The 27265-nt window shown below is 41.6% G+C and overlaps 1 protein-coding gene across 25 annotated transcripts in view; it reads right to left on the bottom strand.

Annotated features, from left to right (window-relative positions):
- The window catches only part of LOC105486966 (secretion regulating guanine nucleotide exchange factor), a 241559-nt gene that overhangs the window by 81564 nt on the left and 132730 nt on the right, over positions 1-27265 (bottom strand). For 17 of the 25 annotated variants that reach the window (XR_011610786.1, XR_011610785.1, XR_011610787.1 and 14 more), the window contains one exon: positions 9452-9488. Coding sequence is in view for 19 of the 25 variants with exons in the window: in XM_011750173.3 (XP_011748475.1) it covers positions 9452-9488 (37 nt within the window). In the remaining 6 variants the exon portion in view is untranslated. The other 8 variants (XM_071075014.1, XM_071075011.1, XM_071075017.1 and 5 more) reach the window with 4 other exon arrangements.

The raw sequence follows: 27265 nt of genomic DNA, 5'->3' as shown, positions 1-27265 counted from the left end.
AAAGACCATTATACTCTGGAGTAGAGAAGGATTCCCTGACTCAAAATCCAAAAGCCGTACAGGAAAAGACTGATACATTTAATCTATAGTAAAAGAAAAGGTTAGGCCGGGCGCAGTGGCTCAAGCCTGTAATCCCAGCACTTTGGGAGGCCGAGATGGGCGGATCACGAGGTCAGGAGATCGAGACCATCCTGGCTAACACGGTGAAACCCCGTCTCTACTAAAAAATACAAAAAACTAGCCGGGCGAGGTGGCGGGCGCCTGTAGTCCCAGCTACTCGGGAGGCTGAGGCAGGAGAATGGCATGAACCCGGGAGGCGGAGCTTGCAGTGAGCTGAGATCCGGCCACAGCACTCCAGCCTGGGCGACAGAGCGAGACTCCGTCTCAAAAAAAAAAAAAACAAAAACAAGAAAAGGTTGTATGGCAAAGTATTAAGGACAAAATAAACAAAAACATTAAAAACAAAAGATAAAAAGCTGGGAAAATACATTTGCAATTCAAATCACAGAACAATGCCTAATGTCCCTAACATGTAAAGAACACCTAGACATTTATTAGAAAAAGACTAACAATCCTTTTTCTATTCAATTGTTTTAAAAAAACAAAAGGCTGTCTTAGTCCTTCTGGGCTGCTATAACAAAATACCTTAGACTGGAAAATGTATAAACAATAGAAGTTCTGAAGGCTGGGAAGTCCAAGATCTACGTACTAGCTGATCTGATGGTACATAGTGAGGGCCTGTTCCTTTTAGATGGCACCTTTTAAATGTCCTCACATGGCAAAAGGGGTGAACAAGCTCCCTTGGACCTCTTTTACAAGGATACTAATCCCGTTCTTGAAGGTAGAGCCCTCATGACCTAATCACCTCCCAAACACCCCACCTAATGCTATCACATTAGGGAATAAATCTCAAAATAAAATTTTTTGAAAGACACAAACATTCAGACTCTACAGCAAAGGCAAAGGATACTGAGGTAGAAAAAATAATGGCCTCCTAAATGTCCTAATTCCTAGAGCCTATAAATATGTTTTATTACACAGCAAAGGGGAACTGAGTTATCAGATGAAATTAAGGTTGCTAATTAGCTGATATTAAGACAGGGAGTGATATGGTTTAGCTGTGTCCCCACCCAAAATCTCATCTTGAATTGTAATACCCATAATCCCCAGGTGTCAAGGGAGAGACCAGGTGGAGGTAATTGAATCATGGGGGCAGTTTCCCCCATGCTATTCTTGTGATAGTGAGTAAGTTCTCGTGAGATCTGATGGTTTTATAAGGGGCTCTTCCCCACTTCATGTAGCACTTCTCCTTCCTGCCTTGCTTCCCCTTCACCTTCCACCATGATTGTAAGTTTCCTGAGGCGTTCCCCAGCCACGCTGAACTGTGAGTCAATTAAACCTCTTTCCTTTATAAATTATCCAGTCTTAGGCAGGTATTTACAGCAGTATGAAAATCTACTAATACAGGGAGATTGTGCTGGATTATCCAGGCAGGGCTGATGTAATCAGAAGGGTCCTTAAATGTAGAAAAGGGAGGCAGAAGAGTCAGTATCAGAGTGATGCAGTAGGAGAAAGAAAAGTCATGGCTTGAAAAGCCATGGCTGTGTTTGAAGATGGAAGGGGTCACAAGTCAAGGAATATAGGTAGCCTTTAGTAGCTAGAAAGGGCAAGAAAATGAATTCTCTCTGGAACTTCCAGAAAGGAATGAAGGCTGCCGACAGCTTGATTTTAGCCAAGTGAGACCCATCTTAGATTTCTGACCTCAAACTTGAAGATAATACATTTGTCTTGTTTTAAGCCATTAATTTTAAGGTAATTTGTTACAGCAACAATGAATAAACTAATATGGGTGTGGAAAACTCTTCATAAAGGAGGAAATATAAATAGTTCTTGAACATATAAAAAGATGCTAAACCTTCATTTACAATAATTAAAATTAGACAGATTAAAAAGGCCACAATAATCTTAAAAAAGAACAAAGTAGGAGAGCTTATAATGCTAGATATCAAGATTTATTATAAAGTTACATTAATCAAGCTGGTGTGCTACTAGTACACAAAAGGAAAAACAAACTAATAAAAAAGAATCTAAAAGCACATTCACATACACATGCAGTCTCTTGATTTATAACAAAGATGCCTCCACAATTCAATGGTAAAAAATGAACTTTTCAATAAATGGTTCTAAATGTTTTAAAAAACTAATTTGAGATGGATTTTAGGACTAAATACCAAAGGCAAAATAATAAAGCTTCACAAAGAAAACATAGGAGAATACTTTCATGATCTTGGAATGGGTAAAAATGTCTTAAATAGGGCACAAATACCTCAAACCATTAAAGGAATGGTCAATAAACTGGACTTCATTAAAATAAATATTCATCAAAAGAACAATTAAGAAAGTAAAAGAGTAAGCCACTGGCTGGGAGAAGATGTTTACAATACACATATTCAACAAAGGACTGGAATCTACAAGATATAAAGGATGCCTACAAGTCACTAAGAAAAGCATAGACAAAAACCCAACTTAAAACGATGGGCAAAGGCTTAAAGTCTTTGGATTTGACAAAAGAAGCCATCCAAATGGCCTATAAGCATACAAAAAGGTACTCCACATCATTAGTTATGAGAGAAATGCAAATTAAAATCAGAGAGATTCCATACTGCACATTCAACAGAATTGCCTAAATCTATAAGATAGAAAATTTCTGGTGAGAGTATAGGACAAATGGAACTATCATATTGCTGGTGGGGGTGTAAACTGGTGCAACTACTTTAAACAGTTGCGCAGTATTTACCAATTATAAACATGAACTAGAATTCCTAGTCTTAATCATGCACCCAAGAGAAATAAATGTATATGTCTACCAAAAGGCGTGTATAAGAATGTACATAGCATCCCCAAACTGGAAACAAACCAAATGTTCAACAGTTAAATGGTTAAGTAAGTTGTGATATAGTTATACAGTAGAATATTACCGAGCATTATAAAATTACTGCTGCACACAACATGAATGATTCTTACAGACACAATGTGTTGAACAAAAGAAGTCAAACACCATTCATATGAAGTCCAAACAAAGGCATCTTTGGAGACAGAAGTCAGAAGAACGCTTACCTCTGGGGGTGGGTTATAGGCAGAGATGGAGCGTGAACTAGTCTTCCAGGGTGCTGGAAATGTTCTATATCTTGCTCTGGGTGGTGTTTTCTTAAGTATATACATATGTAAAAATTCATCAATCTGAACGCTTAAGATTTGTGCACTTTACTGTATATTTTATACTTCAACTTTAAAAGATAAACAAAAACTACCCTGAGTAGTTGCTTACCTATCAGACTGGCAAAAATCCGAGTTTCTTAACATATCCTATTAGGGAGACTGCAATAAGTACGTACCCTTACACATTGCTAGCAGGAGTGAAAAATGGCATAGCCCCTATGGAGGCCAATTTTGAAGTACATTGCACAATTACAAATATATTTATACTTTGACACAGTAATTTCACTTCTAGGAACTTACCCTATAACTATACTCTCCTACACATGAAATAACATATATAGAAGGTCATTCACTATAGTGTTGCTTAAATAACAAAAGACTAGAAATTACATAAATGTCCATGAACAGGGCACTAGTTAAATATATCAAGGTACATAGGAACATTGGAATATTAAATAACTGTAAAAAAAAAAAAAAAGAGCTAGGACAGCTTTTATACTGATATGGAAAGATCTCCCAGAAAAATCGTTGAGAAAAATCAGGCACTGAGAAATGAGCATAGTATGCTGCCATTTATGTAAAAGGCAGGATAAAAACATATCTTAGTATTCACTTACATATGTAAAAGGACACTAGAAGGATACAGAAGAAACTAGTAACAGGCTTTAGCTGCACATGTGGTAGAAGGGTTTTGGGGAACTGGAGAGAGGGAGATAGCATGGAAGGGAGTTTTTCTTTTTTTTTTTTTTTTTTTTACCAGACATTCTCAAATATATTTATTAAATTATCATGTATAACCAAAATAAGCTTATTTTTTTTTCAAAGAAAATTTGGCATTACTTTTATTATTTGACAATGCTGCCCATGTACTTGAATATGTCAAATAAGCCCAGTTATTTTAGTATCTCTTTTTTTTAATTTATTTATTATTATTATACTTTAAGTTGTAGGGTACATGTGCATAATGTGCAGGTTTGTTACATATGTATACTTGTGCCTTGTTGGTGTGCTGCACCCATCAACTCGTCATTTACATCAGGTATAACTCCCAATGCAATCCCTCCCCCCTCCCCCCTCCCCCCTCCCCATGATAGGCCCCGGTGTGTGATGTTCCCCTTCCTGAGTCCAAGTGATCTCATTGTTCAGTTCCCACCTATGAGTGAGAACATGCGGTGTTTGGTTTTCTGTTCTTGTGATAGTTTGCTAAGAATGATGGTTTCCAGCTGCATCCATGGAGTTTTTCATTTTAAACACTGAAACAAAAAGACGAAATACTCCTCTCTGGTAGCGTTAAAAACAGGCCAGACCATCACCAGTCTGCAGGAAGGCAGCATCGGGTAGTAGTCCACAGGCTCTGAAATTAGAGGCGTGGGTAAAAAACCTAACACACAAATTCTTCCTACTTGCGTGACCTGGGCAGGGTAAATTGCTCACCTTCAGCTTCATTTTCCCTTACCTAGAAGATGGGATTAACCAGAGTACCAGCTTATCAATTTGCTGTGAGGATTAAATGGGATGAGATAGGTAAAGTATTTACATTCTGCCTATCTTGTTGTGCATAGGAAACATACAAGTTTGTATCTGCCTCTAAGCTCTCCACAAGGCCCTAGGGTTTGGAGATATCACCTCTCAAAGGAATATCCAGTGCCAAAAAAAGTTATTTCTTTATATTTCTATTAAGTTCTTACATGAAATTGCTTGATAGTTTCATGCCAAGGTCAGATGTTCTGCCATACATATTATAAAGGTACAATGGTTCAACAGTTGAAAATCATCTGTGAAATGAAAAAAAAATCTATGCATATATTATAGCTCCAATTTAGTAAAAGAATTGGCTCTGCTTGGAAGAGGAGGAGGAGGAGGCATCACACTTCCCTGCCAATAACCAACCCTTTAACAATGGCTGTCTGGCAAGCCTGAGTGCTCCAGGAAAAGGCCACCAATAAAATCCTTCCAAGGTCTGCGTGGAGCAGGGAGAGAGGAAACGCAGTCAGCTCTTTTTCCTCCGCAGGAAGGGAAGACAAAACTGCACATCAGGGGAGAAGGCAAACAAATTGCCAATTCAAGCCAAAATAAGCTGCTCCTGATGGAAGCACAACAGCTGGAGCCAATTCATCCAGACACAGAGGTGAGGGGCCTGAAAACAGAGCTGGATCTGGGGACCCTGCCTCTGAAAGGCAGGGATCTTCTCAGCAAGTGATGGCCACGTGCCCTCATTTCACCTCAGCCTATGCCCACAAATGGGAGTTAGCCAGTGAGCTTTGTCAGATGTGGAAAGAAATCCTAGGTGGAAAGGAAGAAAGCGAATTAGTGAAGCAGCCAAGTGGACAAGCACCTGTGGAGCACCTATGACATGGCAGGTACTGAGCATGCACTTGACATACATATGCCATTGGGAAGAACAGCTTCTCGGAGTGGGTATCAGGGTGTCGATTTTACAAATGAGGAATCAGGCTCGGTGAGGCAGAGTGATTGTACAAGGCACATAGGTAGAGAATGCCCAAGCCAGCCATGGTCAATGGCCTCAGCTCTCTCTTTTCTGATTGTCACCTGAGTCTGTCTATGCTTAGCTCCAACAGTTCTTAGTCTAAAGCAGGAACTCATACCACTTCACCATTCTGTCTAGCCATGGGGGCACCTGGTGGCAAAGACAAAACATGTCAAGAGAAACTTAATTGGAAAACTAAGGAAGTAACTAAACCAAATTTCAAAAGAAGTGAACAAAGAAACCCAGAAGCACACAAAGCAGCAGAGTAAAATTTCCATCTTCGCAAGAAACTGAAATGTGGCTTCCATGGGGCTTGCCTCAGGCTGGAACATGCAGGGCCTGAGTTCCTGTCTGGGACAATGAATAGCAGAATCCTGTCTTTGAACAAATCTGGGCTAGCACTGTTTCCAGGGCTGTTTGGATGTGCAGATTCCCCAATGGGAACCCCAGGCTCCAGTTTACAAATCCATCCTGCAGCTATGCTGAGATCTTGCCATGGACCCTGATATCCAGGCTGGGAAAGACACTTCCTTCTCTAGCTCCTGAGGTTCCTACCCTGGCCTCAGGCTTATAATTATTTCCTTCCTTGAGGTCTTAATATAGAATAATAATAATAATAGCAGCTAACATTTATTGAGTCTTTACTTTTGTGTTAGGCATTGTTCTTAGCACTTTACCTAACAACCTTATGAAGTCAATAATAATATATCCCAGATGAGGTGATCAAGACACAGAGAAGGTACGTCACTTATACAGGTTACACAGCTCGTAAGTGGAGGAGACAGCTGTACTATCTAACTGTAGGACCAGTTCAAACCAATTAATCACTGCTTAAGTTACAGGTAATGCAGAGCCAAAGTTACCTGGCATGCTCAGGAGAAAAGCTTTAGCAACCTAATTGTTACCATCACCAGCCTGGCCAACCAGCTGCACTGGCATTACCTGGGATTAGTTTAAAATGCCACAAAACCTTGACCCACTCCCAGGTTGGGGAGATTGATTTGAGAGTTGCCTCCCTGTCTCCTTGTCAATTGACTCACAATAAAGCTTTTTTCTTTTCTCAAAGCCAGTGTCACAGTATTTGCTTCTGTGTGCACTGGGCAGTGAGCCCATTGCTCAGGTAACACTGCTACTTATCTCTACGACCTGTTTAACCCATTTAACCTCTGAGCCTGTTTTGTCTCTAACACAGATACAACAAATATACTTTGAGGAATTGTTTCCATTAACCCAAGACAGAGTAGGTTCTCAATCATGTCCTTTCACCATTCTCTGTTTCACCTCCCTTTCCAAGTTGATTCATCTGTCACACACTCATTAGACATTAAAGTTGCTTCTACCCTTGGGCAAAGTTTGATTGATTTATGTTATCTTCTAGTCTATTCTATAACTATTTTGTGCCTTTTACATGTGGGACACAGCACCAGGCACTGAAGGGCTAGAGTTCAGGAAATGAAACTGAAGGCAGGGAAATCCCTCTAAAGTAGGCAAAGGCAGTAGGGTTGAGGGGAGGAGCTCAACCCATGGGAAACATGGCTTTAAGCTGGTAGGAACTCTTCTTCACCTGCAACTTGTCTCCCTCATGCTGGCCTCCTGGCAGGGCTAACAGGCAGCTTCTTGTAGCTTCCTGTTTCAAAGCCTGCACCCTGCAGAGCACCCACTCAGGGCCTCATTCCTCCAGTGATGGAGAGCTTCTTCCTCCTGGCTGGCAGGCAGGTACATACGTGCAGAGCCCTGTGCCTGCACTCACCTTTCCTGACTCTGAAACCATTATTCAGCAGTCTGTGAGCCAGGTCCCAGGCACTGGGGATACAATGGAAAATAACAGGTCTGCCCTCAAGTGCTCGGCAGCATGCCCTATTCTCCCACTGCCTCTGATGGCCTCCACACAGGTAACACTGGACACATCTTTCCAGAATGTCATTGTTTCTCTCCCAACAAAGAAATATTTCACTAGAACAGTTACACTAACAAGTATTTCTCCCCTCCCCTTACCTAACCAAGAGAAAAGAGAAACCAAAGGAATTTATATCTGCCAGGTATTTCACATAAATTATCTCACCTAATCACAATAATCCTGAAAGGAGGAATGATTATCCCCATTACAAAGATAAGAATATGGACGCTCACACAGTGATGGAACCAGTTTGAATCAAGGCTGTCTGCAGAGTCTTTGCTCCTTCTACAGCCCCAGGCTGCCTACATCAGCTCAGCCTGTCGCTTTGCTAGCTCTGACCCATTCCTTCATCTGTATTTTGTGCTTTCACAAATTTAGATTCCCTGCAATCTTCTTGTTTGTGTTGGTCCCAGGGGAAGCCGACCTCTCCCAGTCCAGTGATAGCAGTAGCAGCAATGTCCTAGGCACTGCCTTTGACTCTTTGATTAGCTTATCTTAATTACAACCAGGCTAAAGCAGTTCCGGTATAAAGTATCTGGTCCTGCTGCAAAGCATGCAGGTTTGCTGTTACATTGTCTAGCTCCTTCTCTAACTCCAGCCCCTGTTACTCCCCACCTCCTCTGCTGTCTTTGGTTCTGCCTCTTTGTACATCATGTTTGGGCCTGCAAAGTAGTGCTTCACACTACTGCCACCCCAGACAGCCAAGCCAGTCTAGCTTAATTCAGAAAAGAACGTGTGAGTCTCTGCTAAGAGCCACGCACTGCTTTAGGTGCTGTGAATAGGCAATAAATGAGGAAAACACAAGGGCCTTGCCTGGTAGAAGTTCAAAGTTAGAAGCTAGGAGACAGGAGTGGCCAGGAACAGAAATTATTGACAGAAGTCAGTCAGTGGTGGGGTTGTAACAAGAGTCCTAAAATATCAGAGCTGGAGGGAAACTTGGTTTTCTGTTTTAACTTCTCCATTTACAGCTGGGGAAACTAAAGCCCAGAGGAGGGCAATTACTTTAACACATAACACCAGGTAATAATAACAAACATTACCAAAGTCCCTACTAGGAGTTAAGTGCCATTCTATGTGCTTTGCATATCTTAACTCGTCCCTTCAACAACACTATGAGGTAGGCACTATTGCCCTCCCCATTTTAAAGATGAGCATAGAGAAGTCAAATACCTTGTCCAAGTTCACATGGCTAGTAAGTAGAAGTATGTACTGAACTCAGGCAGTCTAGCCCTACACTGCAGTCTCTTTAATGTACTGTGAGATGGAAACTGAGTCTACCTGTGGAAGTAAAGAGAAGGCTTCTTGAATGAATAGATCTAATTATGAAAACACTAAACTGTGATTATCCAGGGCCAACTAAGAGGAAGCCTCTATTAACCAGAGGTTTGAGTCCAGCTGGGAGCTCCTGAGTGCCACTAAATACAAGGCAGCGAGGGCAGTGAGCAGAGCCGCATATTTCCAAAGAAAGAGCCAAACCAATAGGAAAGAACTTTTGAATGGGGATTTATTCAAAAAACCAGAAGCAGTCCAATCATTCTTCCTTTTTATGTCTGGCTTTCTACACATGATGCCCCTCAGCCTGTGAGTTCTTTAATATGCTCAAATGCCACTTCCCAGGCAGGGAGACCAGCTCAGGTACCTTAAAAAGATGCTCAATGATATGAATTGAAATATTCAGAAAAGGAGCTTCTAGTAAACCCTTGGTCAACCAAAGATTTCCATTTTCCCCAATCTCCCCTAAAACATGCATGAGCACACGCACCATGGCTTTTGGTTAACCAAAAGTCTTCTCCAATTCTGCCACATGACTTTCAAAAGAAACAGTTATCAGTATAAAAATTACTCACCAATTACTGCCAAATTATGCTCTGAGCCACAAGAGACCTGTAAAAAAAAAAAAAGAAAGAAAGAAAATGGATAGATATTTCAGTCAGTATATTTTATAATCATAGTTCTTTTCTAATGACACTAACATCCATTTTTGGCAAAATTTAGGAAGGAAATAGAAAGGAGCATCACATACAAAAGTTAAGATTGTAATTACAACACATTCACAGCTACGTAAAAAGAGAAAATAAAGAAATACAGAATGGAAAGTCATCAGATATTAAAGTTGTCTTTAGCTAGTGAGACCATGAGTAATTTTTTAAATCCTTTCTTCCTTTTACTTTTTGTATTTTTCAAACTTTCTATAACGAGCATATGTTACTGTAAAAATGGAAAGATAAGGCAATAAAGATAACAGTTTTTGAAAACTGAACTAAAAAGACCATCACTCTCATATGGACTGATAAAATGAGCAAAGAATTCAGTGGAAACAGACTGGTCCGTGGAGAAATGTTTGACTTTTTCTCATCTGTCCACTATCCCTTTCACCTACCAGCCACACAAACTATCTGTAGTTCTTTCAACATGTCATGTTCTCTCACACCTCTAGCCCCTTGCACATGCTTGTTCCTCTACCCAGAATGTCCTCTCCTCTACTGCATACCTAAAAAATTTCTACTTATCCTTTAAAATCTCAAAGTATCTACTAAGACTCCTTTGCTGTTGCGTCTAGGTAGACTCAGGTGCACCTGTCCTTATGCCCTTAAATGTACCCCCACCGTAGCAACCATCTTGTTGCCTTTTATCATTGTTTCCTGTTCTTATGAGACTACATGTATTTTGAGAACATGGTTGAGTCTCATTCACCTCTGTATTGCACGGATGGATTGGACAAGGCCTGGGACTCAGTTAACATCTGCTAAATGAGGGAATGAATGAAAGAACAAAGTACATAAAAGAACAAATACTTAATACATAAAAGACAGTTTTTGGCTTTCTGAATCCAGGGTTTCCAACCAGTGAGAGATACTTCTTGCCCTTCAGTCTCCATATGTCTCAACCGCTAGCAGGAGGAAGTGACTGGGAATACAAAGGCATAAATGGTTCCCTAGGACTAATTAAGAGGAGCTCTGGACTTTGGAGAATTATCCTGTGACCTTTATCAGGATACTCACTTTAGCTCCTTGCAAGAGGAATGTTTCAAGTACTCTGGAATGTTAATGCTGGAAGGACCCTGGAGATACCCTACATTATGAGGAGAAGATGGAGGCTCAGGAGGGAGAAATAATTTACCGCAGGTCCCAGGCAAGTCTGTGACAAAACTAAGACTAGAGCCACCACTCTATCCTCTACTTCTATGAAATCAACTTTTTAAATCCACATATGAGTGATTCCTTATTGAATGAGATCATGTGGTATTTGCCTTTCTGTGCCTGACTTATTTAACTTAAAGTAATGTCTTCCAGGTTCATCCATGTTATTATATATGACTACAGTTAATATATCAGATTCTTAAAAAATGCTGAAAATAGATTTTGTTTTCTCACCACAAAAATGACAACTATGTGAAGTAATATATGTTAATTAGCCAGTTTAGTCATTCCACAATGCATACATATTTCAAAACATCATGTTGTATACAGTAAACATATACAATTTTATCTGTCAATTAAAAAAATAAAATAAAAAACTAAGACTAGAGTCACTCTGATTCCCTTAATTCTCCCACAAGTTCCTTTGGTAGTGTTTCTCATTCTTTCCCAGTGAAAACCACTTGTAAGTAATATTCAATGGTTCTTAGCGCAGGCCCCTGACAGCGTAGCTCAAAAGGCATTTGAGTATTAGAAGCCAATCTGCATATTCATAGGTGAGAAGCGGCAGCAAGGTTTCCTAGGCTTTTTCCTGTATAGAAGCTGTGCTTCCCAGATCCCAGTTTCCAAAGGGAAAAGGTTACACACACTTTAGTGGACTCCCTGACAGTGCTTATTTGCCAGTAAGTATCTCCAGGTTGTTTAGTCTCTGAGCTCCTTTGAGGCTGGCTCTGTTGTCTGATTGACCTGACAGCTCCCACTATGCCTCACTCAGGACCATATACACAGCACAAGTTCATTATATGCTTCCTGGCTGTAATGAGGCTGGTTCCCTAGGTCTGTTACAGGAAGCTATTTAGATTGAAGAATTGGAAAAAACTCAGATGTCTAACAATTGGGAAATGCTTATGTAAATTATGGTAGAGCCACCTGATGGACTAATATGCAGCCTTGGAAAACGATGCTTATAATAAGAAAATATTCATATGAAAAATTACATAAAAATTGTATATATAATATGATCTCAACTCTATAACAAAGTGTGAATAAGAATGACTGGAAGGAGATACAACAAAATGTTAACAATGAGTATGATTTTTCTTTTTCTTTTTTTCTAAACTCTGAATTTTATAAACAATTTTTATAATTAGGAAAAAATCTATTAAAAACAAGAAAAAATAAGTGTAATGCAGTTACCACCATGGAGGAAAAAAACCCACCTGGGTATAAAATATACATGTGATAAAATCAGGAATGTTTAGAAGTAGTGGGGGAAAAGGATTTGAAGGAAATTTAAATTACAAGGGTAGCTGCATCATGGTGGTAAGATTGTAAGATATTTTTTCTACTATTCTCTATTTTCCAAATATTATTTAACTGTGGTGGCAGTAGTAGTGGTGGCTGGGGCAACAGTAACTGTAGGAATTAAAGTCAGTGTATATTGAGGATTCATATGTGCCAGGTGTCATGCCAAGGTACTTTATAAACATTATCACATTTTAGTCATTACGACAATCTTTTCAGGTAAGTTCTACTTTCTTATCTTAGACATAAGGAGACTGAGGCTCATACATATTAAATGATCTTCACAGCTAGACAAGTGGCAGCAGCAGATCTAAAACCCAGGTCTGCCTGATCTCCAAGCTAGTGTTCTTTACTGCTACATCATGTTATCTTTGCTATTGTTTTAAAGTTATTTTATTTTACAAAATGCAGAGAGAGAAAAGCCCTACTTCTGACTGCCGGGGTTCACCCTGGGGCTGTGACTGTAGAGCTGACCAGCCTTGAGGACTGGGGCTTCCAGAAACAAGCCATTGACAAATGTCAGTATCAGACAGCACATTAATGAAAGAGACAGTGATGAATGGATTTTGTCAAACCAATGTAGAGCTTGAAGCTCAAAGTTCCCCACTGCTTCTTGCTGTCTGTGTGCTGGCATAGAGGTCAGGCGACTGAACACCACAGGCCGCAAAATCCCAGTGTTACACTCCCTCAGTGAAACTGTATCAATGACCATATGCTTCATAATGCTCCTGTCTGCATCTACCCACTGCTCAGTTGCAGGCAGCTTTCTAGAAGACGCTATTAACAATGGCAATGCACCCAGGAGAAAAGAGATTCAGGACCGGGAAACTAGGTGAGTCCCAGGTCCTCCCCTTTCTGGCTCTGAGACCTAAAGGGCAAGGTATCTGACTTGACCTCTTGGGCCTCAGTGTTCTGAGGTGTAAAAAGTAAACAGTGTCTTCCCTGCCTGCCTTACAGAATTGCTAGAGGACAAATGAGACAATTTATCCTCTTACAGCCATGCATCCCACCTTCTTCATGCACAAATCTGACCATGTCATGTCCATGTATAAAACCTTCACAGGATTCCAGCGTTGGTAGGGTAAAGCCTAAAACATCTTACAAGGCCCTCATGAGTAGGTCCCTGTTTACCTCTCTGGCCTCATTTCCTCCCTCTGCTACTCAGAACCCTCAACCCAAATAACATAATCCTTTTGTTCTATTCACATCACATTACTTTTTCTCTAAGAACATGATGCAATTTCAGGCCTTTATGCATGCTATGCTCCTTGCCTGAAATTCGCTTTCTCCCACTGTCTACCAAGGTAAATCTTTTAAGACTGCTCAGCCGGGTGTGGTGGCACACATGTGTAATCCTAGCACTTTGGGAGGCCAAGGCGGGGGGGATCACTTGAGGTCAGGAGTTCGAGACCAGCCTAGCCAACATGGTGAAACCCCGTCTCTACTAAAAATACAAAAATAATTGGTGGGGCATGGTGGCGGGTGCCTGTGATCCCATCTGCTCAGGGGGCTGAGGCAGAAGAATTCCCTGAACCTGGGAGGTGGAGGTTGCAGTGAGCCAAGATCACGCCACTGCACTTCAGCCTGGGCAATGGAGCAAGACTCAGTCTCATAAAAAAAAAAAAAAAAAAAAAAAAAGACTGCTCAAACAACACCTCCTGGTAAAGCCTTCCCTGACTTCTTCGGCAGAGCCAGCTGCCCCACCCTGGCTATTCCCACAGCACTATGTATCATGGCCCTTATCACACTACGATGTCTGTTCACAGACTGTGCATGTTAGGTTCTCTGTCTCTCAGACATCCAGAAGACTGCCTGCTCAGTAGTGTTTCTGCCACAAAATCTAAGTGTAGGTCATGGGGGTGAGGAGGTGGCAGTGCAAAGAGAAGGGACTCAGGGAAGGTATATGATCCCAAAGCAAGTATGAGCAGCAGTGTGGCCAATCCAGTCCAATTGGAGACTGACCCTGACATGCACAATGCGGGCAAGAAGGAGAGAGCATTAGAAGGATACAGCATGAAGATGCTGGGGGCACTGAAAGCAGAGAAGCGTTCTTCTGGCAACTCCAGTACAGCAAAGCACAGAAGACTATAACAGAAGTCAGTTCTAGGAAACAGGACCCCACTATAGAAAAATCAGGTTCCAGCTTGCTGACTGTGGCCTTCTGGAGAAGGGGGACACAACTCCCCAAGAGTAAGGGGTGAGAAGCAAAGGTGGCTGTGGAGAGCTGCTCTGTCTTAATGCTTCCCAGACATGAGAGAGGTCTGCTCTGTTCAGGGACCTCAGCCCGCGAAGTCAGAGCTGCAAAAAACAAATTCCAAACCCCCACTGCCACAGGGATAAGATCTCCCACCCACCCACCAGGCTAGACTTCATCAGTTCTTGCAAGGCCAGTTAAAACTTTCCTAGGGGTGGGGTCTTAGAAAATACAGCTGGACCAGGGCAAGAGCTGACTAATAATATGCTCAGTAAATACATGCTGAATGCATTAATGAGTTAAACAAATGAAAAATTTAAGCAAAAATTGGATGAATGTGAAAATGTTTGCCAACTGTTGGTTGTGAGTACTTTGGTTCTCAACAGTACAGTTGTACCTGTTTGTAAAAACAGCTGACTGGCTCTTATAGAATACTTAAAGGCCAGGCACTTGGCTAACTACTTTACCTATATTATTTCATACAGACTTACACAAAACCTAAGATATTCTTTTGTTACAACCATTTTACAAATGAAGCTGCTGGGGTTCAGAGAAGCAAGGTAACTTGCCCAGTGTTTCACAGCTAGCGGAGGTGTAGGATTCTGTGATCCTTCAGGTTCAAGCTTTCTTCCTCAAAACGGTATGTACCCTTCCTTTTCTCATATAAGATGGAAATAAACTACCCATCCAGTTCCCTTACATCTGGCAAGCCCAGTGCCATGGATGTAAGGCTGGGAGAGCCCTAGATTTACAGGGCCCAAACAACATCCTGACTGGGGCTAGGAGGGCCCACCTCTGGAAAGATCAAGGAGCTGTTTCCAGGGATATTTCTTAAGGGGAATGGCTGCAAAATGGCAACAAAGTTCTGCCGCCTGCCCTCCTCATGGATATCCCTTGGCGAGAGAACGTCGCCAGATTGTTCAAATCTGAATATTCTAAATGGGGAAATCGGGGCACAGAAGACTGGGGTGGGAAACGAACACTGGGTTGCGGACCAGAACTCAGGGTCAGGTACGCCAAGGAGAGGAAATGAGGCGAGGTCAGCTCCATGCCACCAGCCAGGGCCCGCTTCCCTCTACCGGAGAGTGGTAGCTAGCCGCGGCCCAAAGGCCACCCAGGGTGCTAGGTGGACAGCGAGGCCTGCCGACTGGTTCTCGCCCCGCGCCAATGAGTCCGGGTGCCTTCAAGTGCTTTGGCAATGGGGCGTACGTGCGGAGATGCGTGATGGCCAGGGTGGAAGGGGAGTAACAGGGTTTAGGCTGGTATGGCACTGGGCTATGCTCTGTGCCTCACTGCGAGCCCTTGGCAGGCACAGCTGCCAGGGTGGGAGAAGTGTGCCAGAAGCAGCTCCAGAATGGCAGCCCCAGCTGGCTGGGCAGCCTGCGCCGCCAGGGTTAACAGGTCAAGGGAATGGGCGTCTCGGTGCCCCTTTGCTAGAGCTCTGCCCAAACCCAGTTTCCATCTGTGTATCTCTGGGGTGACAACCAGAATTTCCAAACTATTAAACACAGTGCTTGGAAGCTGGGCACGTTTTACAGGCACACTGCAATCCAGTGAACCACAAGAGTTCCACCCCTAAGCTCAGAAATAGTCCCAACTGGGGAAGGCCACCGCGACACCAGAGAAGCAGTACAGCTGTTTGCTTCTGGAAGCACCTAGCCTTACAAAGCTATCTTTAACTCTCTCTGTGGGCTTGAATTTGTATTTTATTTCATATATATGTACGAAATAAAATGAAGGCACATTGTATGTATGCCTGTGAAAAAACAGTGAGGCTTGAACTAGGTTCTGCTATCTTCCAGAGAAGTTGGGGTGAGAAGAAAAGAGCTAAAGTTTGGTTAAGTGCCTGGATGCCAAGCATGTGACATTATAGAATTTCACTTTACCTGCAATACCTCCCATCCTCACAGCCACTCTGAGAAGTGGGAACCTGTCTCCTTACATAGCAGGCCAGCAAACCCACTCAGACCAGTTAAGTCACTGGTCCCAGGTCTGCTTTGGTGCAAAGTCTGTAAGCTAACTCACTATAGACATCGCCTCCTCCTCTTCTGATACTGGTACCACAGCGTCCCTGTCACAAAGGCTCAAACTCTCAAGTGACAGTTCTAACTCTTTTCCTTATCTCTCTCCTACCCTTATATTTAGGCTGTCTCCAGATCCTGTTAATCCTGCCTTCTCAACGGTTCTCAAATCTGACTTATTTCCAGCTGCTATCATCTTAGTTTAGTCCTTTTTGCCTCAGTCTGAAGTCTTAACCACCAATGACTTGAAGCTTTCTTCACACCATAATATCATGATCTGATCTGTTTTTGTTTTTGTTTTTAGAGACAGGGTCTTGCTCTATCACCCAGGCTGGAGTGCAGTGGTGTAAACACAGCTCACTATAACCTTGAATTCTTGGGCTCAAGCGACCCTTCTGCCTTAGCTTCCTGAGTAGCTAGGACTACAGGTACACACCACTATGCCTGGCCAATTTCTTTTTTACTTCTTGTAGAAACAGGATCTCATCATGTTGTCCAGACTGCTTGAACTCCTGGCCTCTCAAAGTTCTGGGGTAACAGGCATGACCCACCATATGTGCATGGGCATGATCTGATTTCTTTTTAATTAAAGTTGTCACAGTTATCAAAGTCTCATTACTGTTTAACACACATTTTACCACTCCTTTCCTACATAAACCCTCCAACCCAGCAACACGAGTCTCTTTTCTGTCTCTGGAAAAATCTCTTGTTTCCCCACTTTTGTATCTTCATTTGTACCATTCTCCCTTCTCCACACCATTCTAAATCCAACCAACTCTACAAGGCCTAGTTCAAAACCTTGAGGCAGTCCCCCAGATCACCTCAGCCTTTAGGAGATCTGCCTCCTCTCAGTTCTCCCCACTTGCCTTGACTATAGTTTGCTTTTATCAAATCACCTTTGTGCTTTTAATAGTTTGGACATGAGTATGGGGCATGTCAGTGTGAGGTAATGCAGAGAGTTCTGGATATGGAACCAGAAAACCTGGATTTAAGTCCTGATGCCCCCCGCCCCCACTTCCTAGCCATGTGACTTTGGGCAAATCTCTTTGCCTCCTTCTCTGGCCCTCAGTTCCCTCATCTGTAAAACGGAATTCAAACAACCAGGTATACTTCATGCATCCTAACCTCTGCTATCTACAGAATAAAATTCACTTTGGGCTTGACCCCATTCTACAGATACATTTTAGGACTTATATATTATTTGAGAACATAAAAGGAGACTATAAGCATTAGGAACTGGCATAGGTTCACTATGAAGAGTTCTTCAAGCTGGGTGTGATGGCTCACACCTGTAATCCCAGCACTTTGGGAGGCTGAGGCAAGCAGGTAGCTTGAGCTCATGAGTTCAAGACCAGCCTGGGCAACATGGCGAAACCCTGTCTCTATCGAAAATACAAAAAAATTAGCCTGTCATGGTGAAGTGTGCCTGTAGTCCCAGCTAGTTGGGAGACTGAGGTGGGAGGATCATTTAACCTGGGAGGCAGAGGTTGCAGTGAGCCGAGATCATACCACTGCACACCAGCCTGGGCAACAAAGTGAGACTAAAAGAAACAAAACAAACTTATTCAGTCTAAACAGTTCATTTCCTTTTCCAATCGTTTACTGACAGATAAGGAGAGGGCTTGAGAAATGTCTACTGAATTAGAATATAATATACACAGTAATTAGACTATAATATATATAATTAAACTAGTCAGGCAGTCAGATTGCTTGCTTTTCCCATAGTGCCCTTCTAAGGGAATGTCTTCATCATAAATGGCCATGTTGATACCATGTGGTCCTGCTTCCTGGGGCCATACCTAATTGGACTATGGATGGACATCTGTCTCAATGTGGATTAATGCATAGATTGACCATAGCCTGTGAAATGGCTTAGTGAAGATTCTGCCTTGAAACAGTTTTAGGGAGTGAGTCCTCTAGTTGGTAGCTGGAGCAGCAGCTGGAAGAAATAGACACAAGGAAGGTTAAGATGAGGAGGAGGCACAAGCAGAGGAGTCAGAAGCAGCAGGAACAGTAAAGTGAAGCTAAGTCACCAGGATGTGAGTTCTAAAGGAAGAAGCAATAGATCTTACTGCTGAGGGCTCAAGAAGGTTTAGGCTTTTGAGTTGCCTTGGGTTCTAAATGACTTTCCCATTGTTCTTTTATAAGGCATTTGCTTCACCTGTTTTCCTTACTTATGCTAAAGTACAATATAGTCTTCACAATAATAATCTGCAAGTATCTTTGGTCCTTGCCGGCTAAAAACGCCTGACACGACAATACATCTGGATTTCAGTAAAGGCATGCTACTAGGTTACTTAAGTTACTCAGTACTTGTATTGAGAACAAAATGGAACCATGTGAGTTGGACAATCAAACTAAAAGACAGGCAATTAATAGATTCAGGCCAGGCAAACATCCTATGGCAGGCTTCTCAAAAAAATGTAACCCTTTCCCTAGTGGCCATGATAGGTTAAAATTAAAAAGACTGCCAACACCAAGTACTAACGAGGATGTGAAATAACTGGAACTCTCTTACACTGCTGACGGGAGTGTAAATTCAACAACTGCTTGGAAAAACTGTCTGGCAGTATCTACTAAAGCTAAACATATATATGGACACCCAAGTACCCAAAATAAATTATTGCTTACTTCTACCAAAAGGCATGTACAAGAATGTTCATAGCAGTTTTATTCATAATAAAAATATGAAATAACACAAATATTCATCATCAGTATAATGGATACAGTGTAGTTCATTCAGAATACTTTACAGCAGGGGTCCCCAACCACCAGGCTGCAGACTGGTAACATTCCTCGGCCTATTAGGAACCAGGCCACACAGCAGGAGGTAAGCAGCAGGCAAGGGAGGGAAGCTTCATCTGTATTTACAGCTGCTTCCCATTGCTCATATTACCATCTGAGCTCCGCCTCCTGTCAGATCAGCAGTGGCATTAGATTCTCATATGAGCGTGAACCCTATTGTGAACTGCGCGTGGGAGGGATCTAGGCTGCGCAATCCTTACGAGACTCTAACTAATGCCTGATGATCTGAGGTGGAACAGTTTCATCCTGAAACCATTCCGTCCCCACCTCTTCCAGGAAACCGGCCCCTGGTGTCAAAAAGGTTGGGGACTGCTACTTTACAGCAATGGAGGAAAATATTGATATTCACAACATAAATCTTTAAGAATGATAATATGAAACCCAAAAGTAGGCAAAACTGATTTCAAATAAATAATATAACTGCTCTTAAGGGGGTCAGAGTAACTCCTGAACATAGTACTTTGACTAAATAACTTATGTTTACAAACAAACAAAATGCAAAAAAAAAAAAAATTTAACTACTTTGTAGGTTATTTTCTTTCATTGCATGGGTGTATCAATTCTGAAAGTATTTTGTATATATTGTGGGACCATGCAAATAAGGAAATAAATGAATGTTGCTGGGAGCCAGAATGCTCACTGTAGTCGAAGGAAACACAAATATAGAATGAGAGAAGGCAAAGAGAAACCCTGTGGATATCAGGTTAGAATTAGAGTTTTCAGTATGAACTCAGAGTTTTACACACACACACACACACACACAGGGGTTGAGTTAAACCAACATGAAATTGCCTAGTAGCACTGACACCCCAGCAGCAATGAGTTTACTTGGTGCACAGACCCTGGCTTTTAAATACTATTCAACTAAGAGGGATCAGAGCTCTTTGGAGAAAAGGCTGATTCTAGGGTTGGGATGAGGAAAGAATAATTTGAGCCTGGAACATGTATTTGTACCACGAAGTAATAAAAGAGTAATGGAGACATGTCAAAAGGAAACTAGCCAGCCTGAAACAGCTCCCACTAGCTAAATCAGGGAAAACTTGAGCTCCAAAATGAATAATGATAATAGTAGATTACAGCCCATTGAATAAAATAAAAATCCACAGTACATACTGAGCAGTAAATATATATAGGAAAGCAGGGAAAGCTCTTTCTTATAGTAGGATGCCAAAAATAATAAATGTAAAAAGAATAATTGGGCTAGAAAATAGTTTTGCAATCATTAGTTAATTCAGACAAGAATCATCAATGCAGTTAAAACTACTGGGCAAAAGTCTGAAGAGAAAAAGGATATTCACATAGTCTTAAAGTATTTCTTCATAGATGACTTCTTAATTACAAAGAATAAATGGTAGCCTTACAGCAGAGAAAGGAGGCAAGCACTGCCTTACACAAGAAATGTAGGTTAGCATCACTAATAATGGGCCAAACTGACAACAGGTGCCTCCTCACATGATGCATTAAAGACAGACACAACATCACTTATTTAGTATTCCTGCCAAAAGTGAGCTGTAAGTGAAATGTAATCATGAGGAAAAATCAGATAAAATCAATTGGGGGACATTATATACAAAACAACTGTCCTGTACTCTTAAAAAATGTCAATGTCATAAGAGATAATGAAAATCTATTCCAGAATAAAGGGGGCAAGGAGACATGACAACTAAATGCAATATATGATCCTGAACTGGATCCTAGATCAAAGTGAAGAACTGTCATAAAAGATATTGTTGAGACAACTGGAAAAATATACAGAAGCTCTGTAGATTGGGTAAGAGTATTCTATCAACGTTAAATTATTTTAAAGAGAGAAAGGACACAAATGTGGCAAAATGTTAATACATTCTGTGTCTGGGTGGATGGATTTGTGGAATTCTTTGTGTTATTCTTGCAACTCTTCCGTGAGTTTGAAATCATTTCAAAATAAAAAGTTAAGCAAAATTAATCTGTGGTGAAAGTTTAGAATAATGGTTATTTTGGGATGGGTATATCCAGGAGGCTTACTGAAGTGCCTAATTTGGGTGATTACATGGGTGTATACACATATAAAATGTCACTGAGTTGAATATTTAAGATTTAATCATTTTACTGTATGTAAGTTACACTTCAACCAAAAAAAAAAGCAAAAAAACAAGGATAGCTTCCTTCTTAAGCCTAAGTGAGGAAAGTGGCCAAGCATCAGAGCCTACATGAGAAAAGTGGCTAAGAAGGGGCAGCAAGGGCCCAGTGGAGGTTCAGAGCCTGGCTGGACAGCTGTGGCCTGCTGGGGAAGCAACCTGTGCAAGGAAGGTAGTCAGCAGGACTGTGGTGCAATGGGTTGGTTTCATACAGGAGAACTGAGCAAGTCAGTAAATGTACTGAAGATAATGGGAGCCAGGTTGCTCATAGTCAGGGAAGTGAATTACAACTGAAAGAGCGAGATATAGAAGGAACTCTGTAGTGTTGCATTATAACTTAAGACACTGGTGTGAACTCATTGTTTTCAAGGTAGACACAGAAATAGAAACAAATATATATAGAAAAGTAGGTCTGTGTGTGTGTGTGTGTGTGTCTGTGTATGCACAAACTCACGTTTTTCTCACATGTTTTCTCTCACGTATTTTCTCAGCTTTGTCCACTGAGAGAGCCTGGGAGCAGCAATCTCCAATGATATAAGCACATCCAGACCTGAGACTGATGAACTGATTGATTTTCTGTAGAGACAAGGTCTTACGATGTGGCCCAGACTGGTCTCAAACTCCTGGGCTCAAGCGATCCTCCCACCTCCCAGCCTCCCAAAGTGTTGGGATTACAGGCATGAGCCACTGTGCCCAGCTGACTTTTATTTCTTTTTTTTTTTTTTTTAGACAGAGTCTCGCTCAGTTGTCCAGTCTGGAGTGCAGTGGCGCGATCTCGGCTCACTGTAAGCTCCGCATCCCGGGTTCACACCATTCTCCTACCTCAGCCTCCCGAGTAGTTGGGATTACAGGCGCGCACCACCACGCCCGGCTAATTTTTTGCATTTTTAGTAGAGACGGGGTTTCACCATGTTAGCCAGGATGGTCTCGATCTCCTGACCTCGTGATCCGCCCGCCTCGGCCTCCCAAAGTGCTGGGATTACAGGCGTGAGCCACTGTGCCCGGCCTGACTTTTATTTCTAAAAATCATTCTCCACTAAAAATTATTGTTGGAGAAATGGCTGATTCTAGGACTGAGGCAGGGAAAGTACAAGGTGAATCTGTAGCATCTTGTATCAGAGAGCAAAAAAAAGTGCTCAAAAAATGATGGGGGTATGTCAAATGACACAGAAGCAAACTTGAAGGAGTTCCCACTGGCTAAATATAAGACAAATTGAGCATCAAAATAAACAATGATACTCATTGGAATATAAGCCAGAGACTGAAACAGAAATCTTCCTACATGAAGCTCTTACCTAGAGGCATCTTGTGGTATACCAAGGAATGTGGCCCTCAATTTGGCCTACCTAAACTTCTGATCAACAAATAGGATCAAGACTGAAGATTTGCTTACTAAATACACAGAATTTATAATGCTGGTAGAGACAGCCAGTACCTTGGATGGAATGCTCTGGACTCAAAGAGATGAACAAGTAGAAACACAAAGGTTATAATTTAAAATGTGAATTCCTACACTCAGTTTCAAAAAATAAGTTGTAGAGAGGCAGAATTGGCAAGAAATAACTAAAGAGCATTTCTTGTGAAAAAAGATTCATACTTGCAATTTGAGTCAGCAATGTGACATAGCCTCTCAAAAAATAGGATCCTGGGCCGCATTACATTTTTGCCCACAAAAATGAACTGATCCTAGTGTCCTCTGTGCTGGTCACATCATATTTGGAGCACTGTGGTCAGTTCTGGACTCTCTCTCACATTTTAAGATACTGAATTTAAGGAATAATAAGATCAAAGTAACCAGAATATTAAAACATGTAGAAATTGTCATATGATGAGCTGCTGAAGAAACAATACATGTTAAGCCTGGAAAAAAAACATTTGTAGGGACGTGGTAGATGGAGGTGCATATAACTCTTCAAATAATTGAAAGACAGTCACATAGAAAACTTGTTCTGCAGGGTTCCAGATGGTAAAACAGTGTTATTAACATAGAGTATGGTCTAATAAGCAGAAGAACCTTTTTAACACAGAGCTATTCTAAAACACAGTGGTCTATCTTGTAAGGTGGTGAGCTACTACCTATTATGGGAAGCATTTAAGTACAGACGGGGTGACTGCCTCTCAAAGCTAATTACTGAAATCCTTTCGAGTTCTGAGTTTCTGTATCTGGCCTACTACTGGCTAGACATTTTTTCTAAGCCACCATCTTCTTTGGTCGCCTTGTCTATCTTTTAGGATCTTTTTTCCAAGTTGGCAAAAATTCTGAAAATAAATATTTGCATATAGATAAATTCTGGAGTAGGACTATGCCTAGAATGGGGGTGAGAAAGCTTCCAACTTTTTCCAGAAAAACACTACAGAGTTAGGAAAAATGTGAGGAGCACTTGGGGATAAAAAGGAAGCATGCCAAGAAGATAGTAAAACATAAAAACACTATTATAGACTGATTGGATGAACATCCTCAATTCTTACTCCTCCTCATATCCACATCCTTTGCCATGAACTGCCTTCCCATTCAGAGACAGTTTACCAGCCCGTCAGCCTTTGACTTTGGACTCAGCCATGTGACTTGCTTGGGTAACTAGATGTTAGCAAATGTGACACAAGCAGAGATTTGAAAAATCATTTGTATATTTACGCTCATTTTTGCTCTCTGCCCTCTGCCCCTGCCATGAGAACTTGCCCAGGCTACCCTGTACAATGATGAGATGTGTGGAACAGTGCTGAGCCACTCCCAGTTGTCCTAATCAAAGATCAGCCAAGACCTAGGCATGTGAGCAAGCCCTGCCAAGACCAGAAGAGCCACTCAGCTGAGCCACAGACACATGAACAAATAACTGTTTCTCGTAGTAGAACCTAGAAGTTTTTAAACTACTAGGTTATGAGTGATTTGATATGTAGCATTACTGTGGCAATTGATAACTGATTTAAAACATCCACTAACACTTGTCTGGCACTGAAGGGTTTCCAAGTGTATTCACTGTCAATGCCCTGCAGCCTAAGACTACCAGGAACATGTGTGTAGTTGAACAGACTGGGTTTACTACTTATTGCTGTGAAGGAGAACACACACTACAGGAAACCATGGAGCATCTCTGGGAGGTGGAGGCTGCCGTGAGTCGAGATCATACCATTGCACTCCAGCCTGAAACATATTAGAAAGGACTTTATTAGACAGAAGAGTAGTATGTTTGGTGTTTTATGGCTTGGACAATGTTCATGTTTTGTCTGTGTTCAGACATGATTACAAAGTGGTCTTATTTTTGTCTTGATCCATCATGGTCACAGAGTGGCCCTGTCTGATGATGATGTTTTGTGAAGTAGTATATGTTCAACAGGAGAACATCAAGACCTACCTGAGTGCCAGGCCAGCTCACAGCAACACAAAGGCCCAGTGACTGAGAATACTAGGCCAGTTCCTGGATGCCAGGGAATGATTTTCTCTTTATCATTTATACAGAACTCTATTTGATCCACAAAATAGCCCTAAAAGTTGGTTTTATTATGACTTTTTTAAATAGGTGAGGAAATTGAGGCTCATGGACATTAAGAGCCTGGTCCGAGGTCTGACATATGTAAGCTGTCTGACCTTGGGCATGAAGCCTGTACTTTTTGAACCTTTGCTTCTTCACTGTAAAATGGGTGTAGCAATATTTGCCTCACATGATAGTGAAGATTACATGAGATCAAATATGCTGAAGAACCCAACCCACCTCCTAGTATCTAGAAGTGGTTCAACCAATATTACTACTTCCATCTCCCTTGATATTCCCACTCTTTGCATATTATGAGGCCTCTGGAAAACATCTTTATATGGAATCCATATCAAGGTAATTTTCATTGTTGTGATTTTAAATACTGTGCGTCTCTTCAGAGAGGTTCCCCTACATGAGGCTATTTCATAGTTCAGCTGGTTCCACAGCGGCTCAGCTCTATACAAGCCACTAGTGTCCACGTGCAGAAAGATCTTGTGTATATGCTCAACTCTCATATGATGTGATGACTATAGCTACATGGGCAGGGATGCATGGGTAGATCAGCCTTGAGATCAGAAGGCTGAACATAACCTCAGAATATTAAAAGTTATGGGCTACATGGAATAAACTATCACTCAAACCAGTGTTCCTCCAGCAAGAAAACCAGAGGCACACAGAAAGGGTGGAACTAAATATCTTGCTCAGCCTCCATGACACTGAGGGTGTCAGAGAAATGGCCTGAGTCTTAATTCTGGCCTTAGCTCTTGCCTGGGATTCTGCAGCAGCTTCCTTGTGCTCCTCTCTCCTCTGATCTCTCCCCCACTCTGTCAAAATGGTCTCCTTAAGTACAAGTGAATTATTTTGCTCCACATTGCCCAAGTCCAAATTCCTTTGTCTGGTATTTAAGATCTTCCATGGTCTAGACCCAATGCAGTTCTCTAGCCTCTTTCCCCAGTAAAATTACCCACAAGTACTTGCATTCCTATCTCATCAAACCCCTCCACACAGCATCTGACCACCCCACTCCTCATCATGCCCAACTTGTGCTGTGCTCTCAGTTCAGTGTACCTTCACCACTCATCCTTGAGAAGGAAGGAGAAAGGAGAAGAAAAGGAAAATAATTGCATTTATTGATTACTAAACCTATTCTAGGTACTTTTTGTGGATTAACACATTATATCTACATTTTATAGATTAACTGAGAAATGGGATGATTAAATACCTTGACAAAAAGCACATAGCTAGTAAGTGGATGGGCCACTTCATAAGTAATTGCTTCCTCCTCTGGGTCCTGCTATAGAAATAGCACTTATTCTACTTATTATTAAGTGGTTTTCAAATCTGTCTCTTCCCAAATTATATTGATTATATCTTTCTTAATCATGAGGGCTATATTTCATTCATTTCTATCCCCTGTGGCTTGCACAGTGCTGTGTACATAGTAGGTCCTAATGAGATGTTTGTTGAATTGAAGCCACTTCTCTGGGTACCCCTCACTGCTCCTGGCTCAGAAGCTGACACATTAGTATTCAGGAAATGCTAAATGAATGACAGTGAATTTATCTCTGAACTTCCTGAGCTCCTCACCAGGGTCTTGTAAATGCATCGAACTCTGTAAGTAATGGCTGAATTCAGAGACTGATGACCCTTCAGACGTTAAGAATTTGAGTCAGTGATGTAAATGACGAGTTGATGGGTGCAGCACACCAACATGGCACAAGTATACATATGTAACAAACCTGCACGTTATGCACATGTACCCTACAACTTAAAGTATAATAATAATAAATAAATTAAAACAAAAAAAAAAAACAAAAAAAAACATAGAAACCAAAAAAAAAAAAAAAAAAAAAAAAAAAGAATTTGAGTCAGTGGCTAAACAGAATGGCCTCCCAAAACATCACAGGTAGATCCCACAAAGCCTGGGGAAAAGTTCGCTGGGTGATGCCACAGGGCAGAGACAGTTAAAAAGTGGGCCTGTAGTGTATGGGGAAAGGCAGCACAGCCCCTTCCTGTCTCCATTCTATCCCCAACAACAACCAGATGACACGCTGACTCTGAGCCATTTGTGCACAGAGCCCAAGAATCTTTGCCTTTGCTACAGCTGCACAGGAGAGCTTGGCTGGGCCATTGCCAGGCATGAGGCACAAACACGTGAACATAGCCCCTGATCAAGAGGCCCTCTGGCACCCCAGAGCCCTTCACAGTAAGGATCACTTTTGCTTTTTTGATTAAAACAAAACAAAACATATTGAGGCCAGGTCCTAAAGCTTTACTCTTTCTGGGATTTAAAAAGTCAATAATGAAGATAAGATGTGACAGAGAGATCAAAGCTTATCATAGCAAGTGTATACAATATAACATTGAACACAGCAGCAAGAATGATGAATATATCTTTTGCAGCTGACTGGTGCCATGTAACCCAGCCTGACAGACTCCTTTCCTAGGCACAGCCCGACAAGTCAGCAGACTTAGGAGTGCTGCTGTCCTGTTCCCAGGGGCAGCTTGCTAGAATCCCACTGCCAGAAGTCCAGTTCCTAGCTGAATGATGACCACAGTGACCTTCTTGATCTACTGACATGACTGCAACTTTTCTGGTACAAAACAAA

This window comes from Macaca nemestrina, chromosome 12 (assembly GCF_043159975.1).
Source record: "Macaca nemestrina isolate mMacNem1 chromosome 12, mMacNem.hap1, whole genome shotgun sequence".
Classification (NCBI taxonomy): Eukaryota; Metazoa; Chordata; class Mammalia; order Primates; family Cercopithecidae; genus Macaca; species Macaca nemestrina.
The sequence above is the reverse complement of the archived record's forward strand: the minus strand, read 5'-3'. Positions and strand labels throughout refer to the sequence as shown.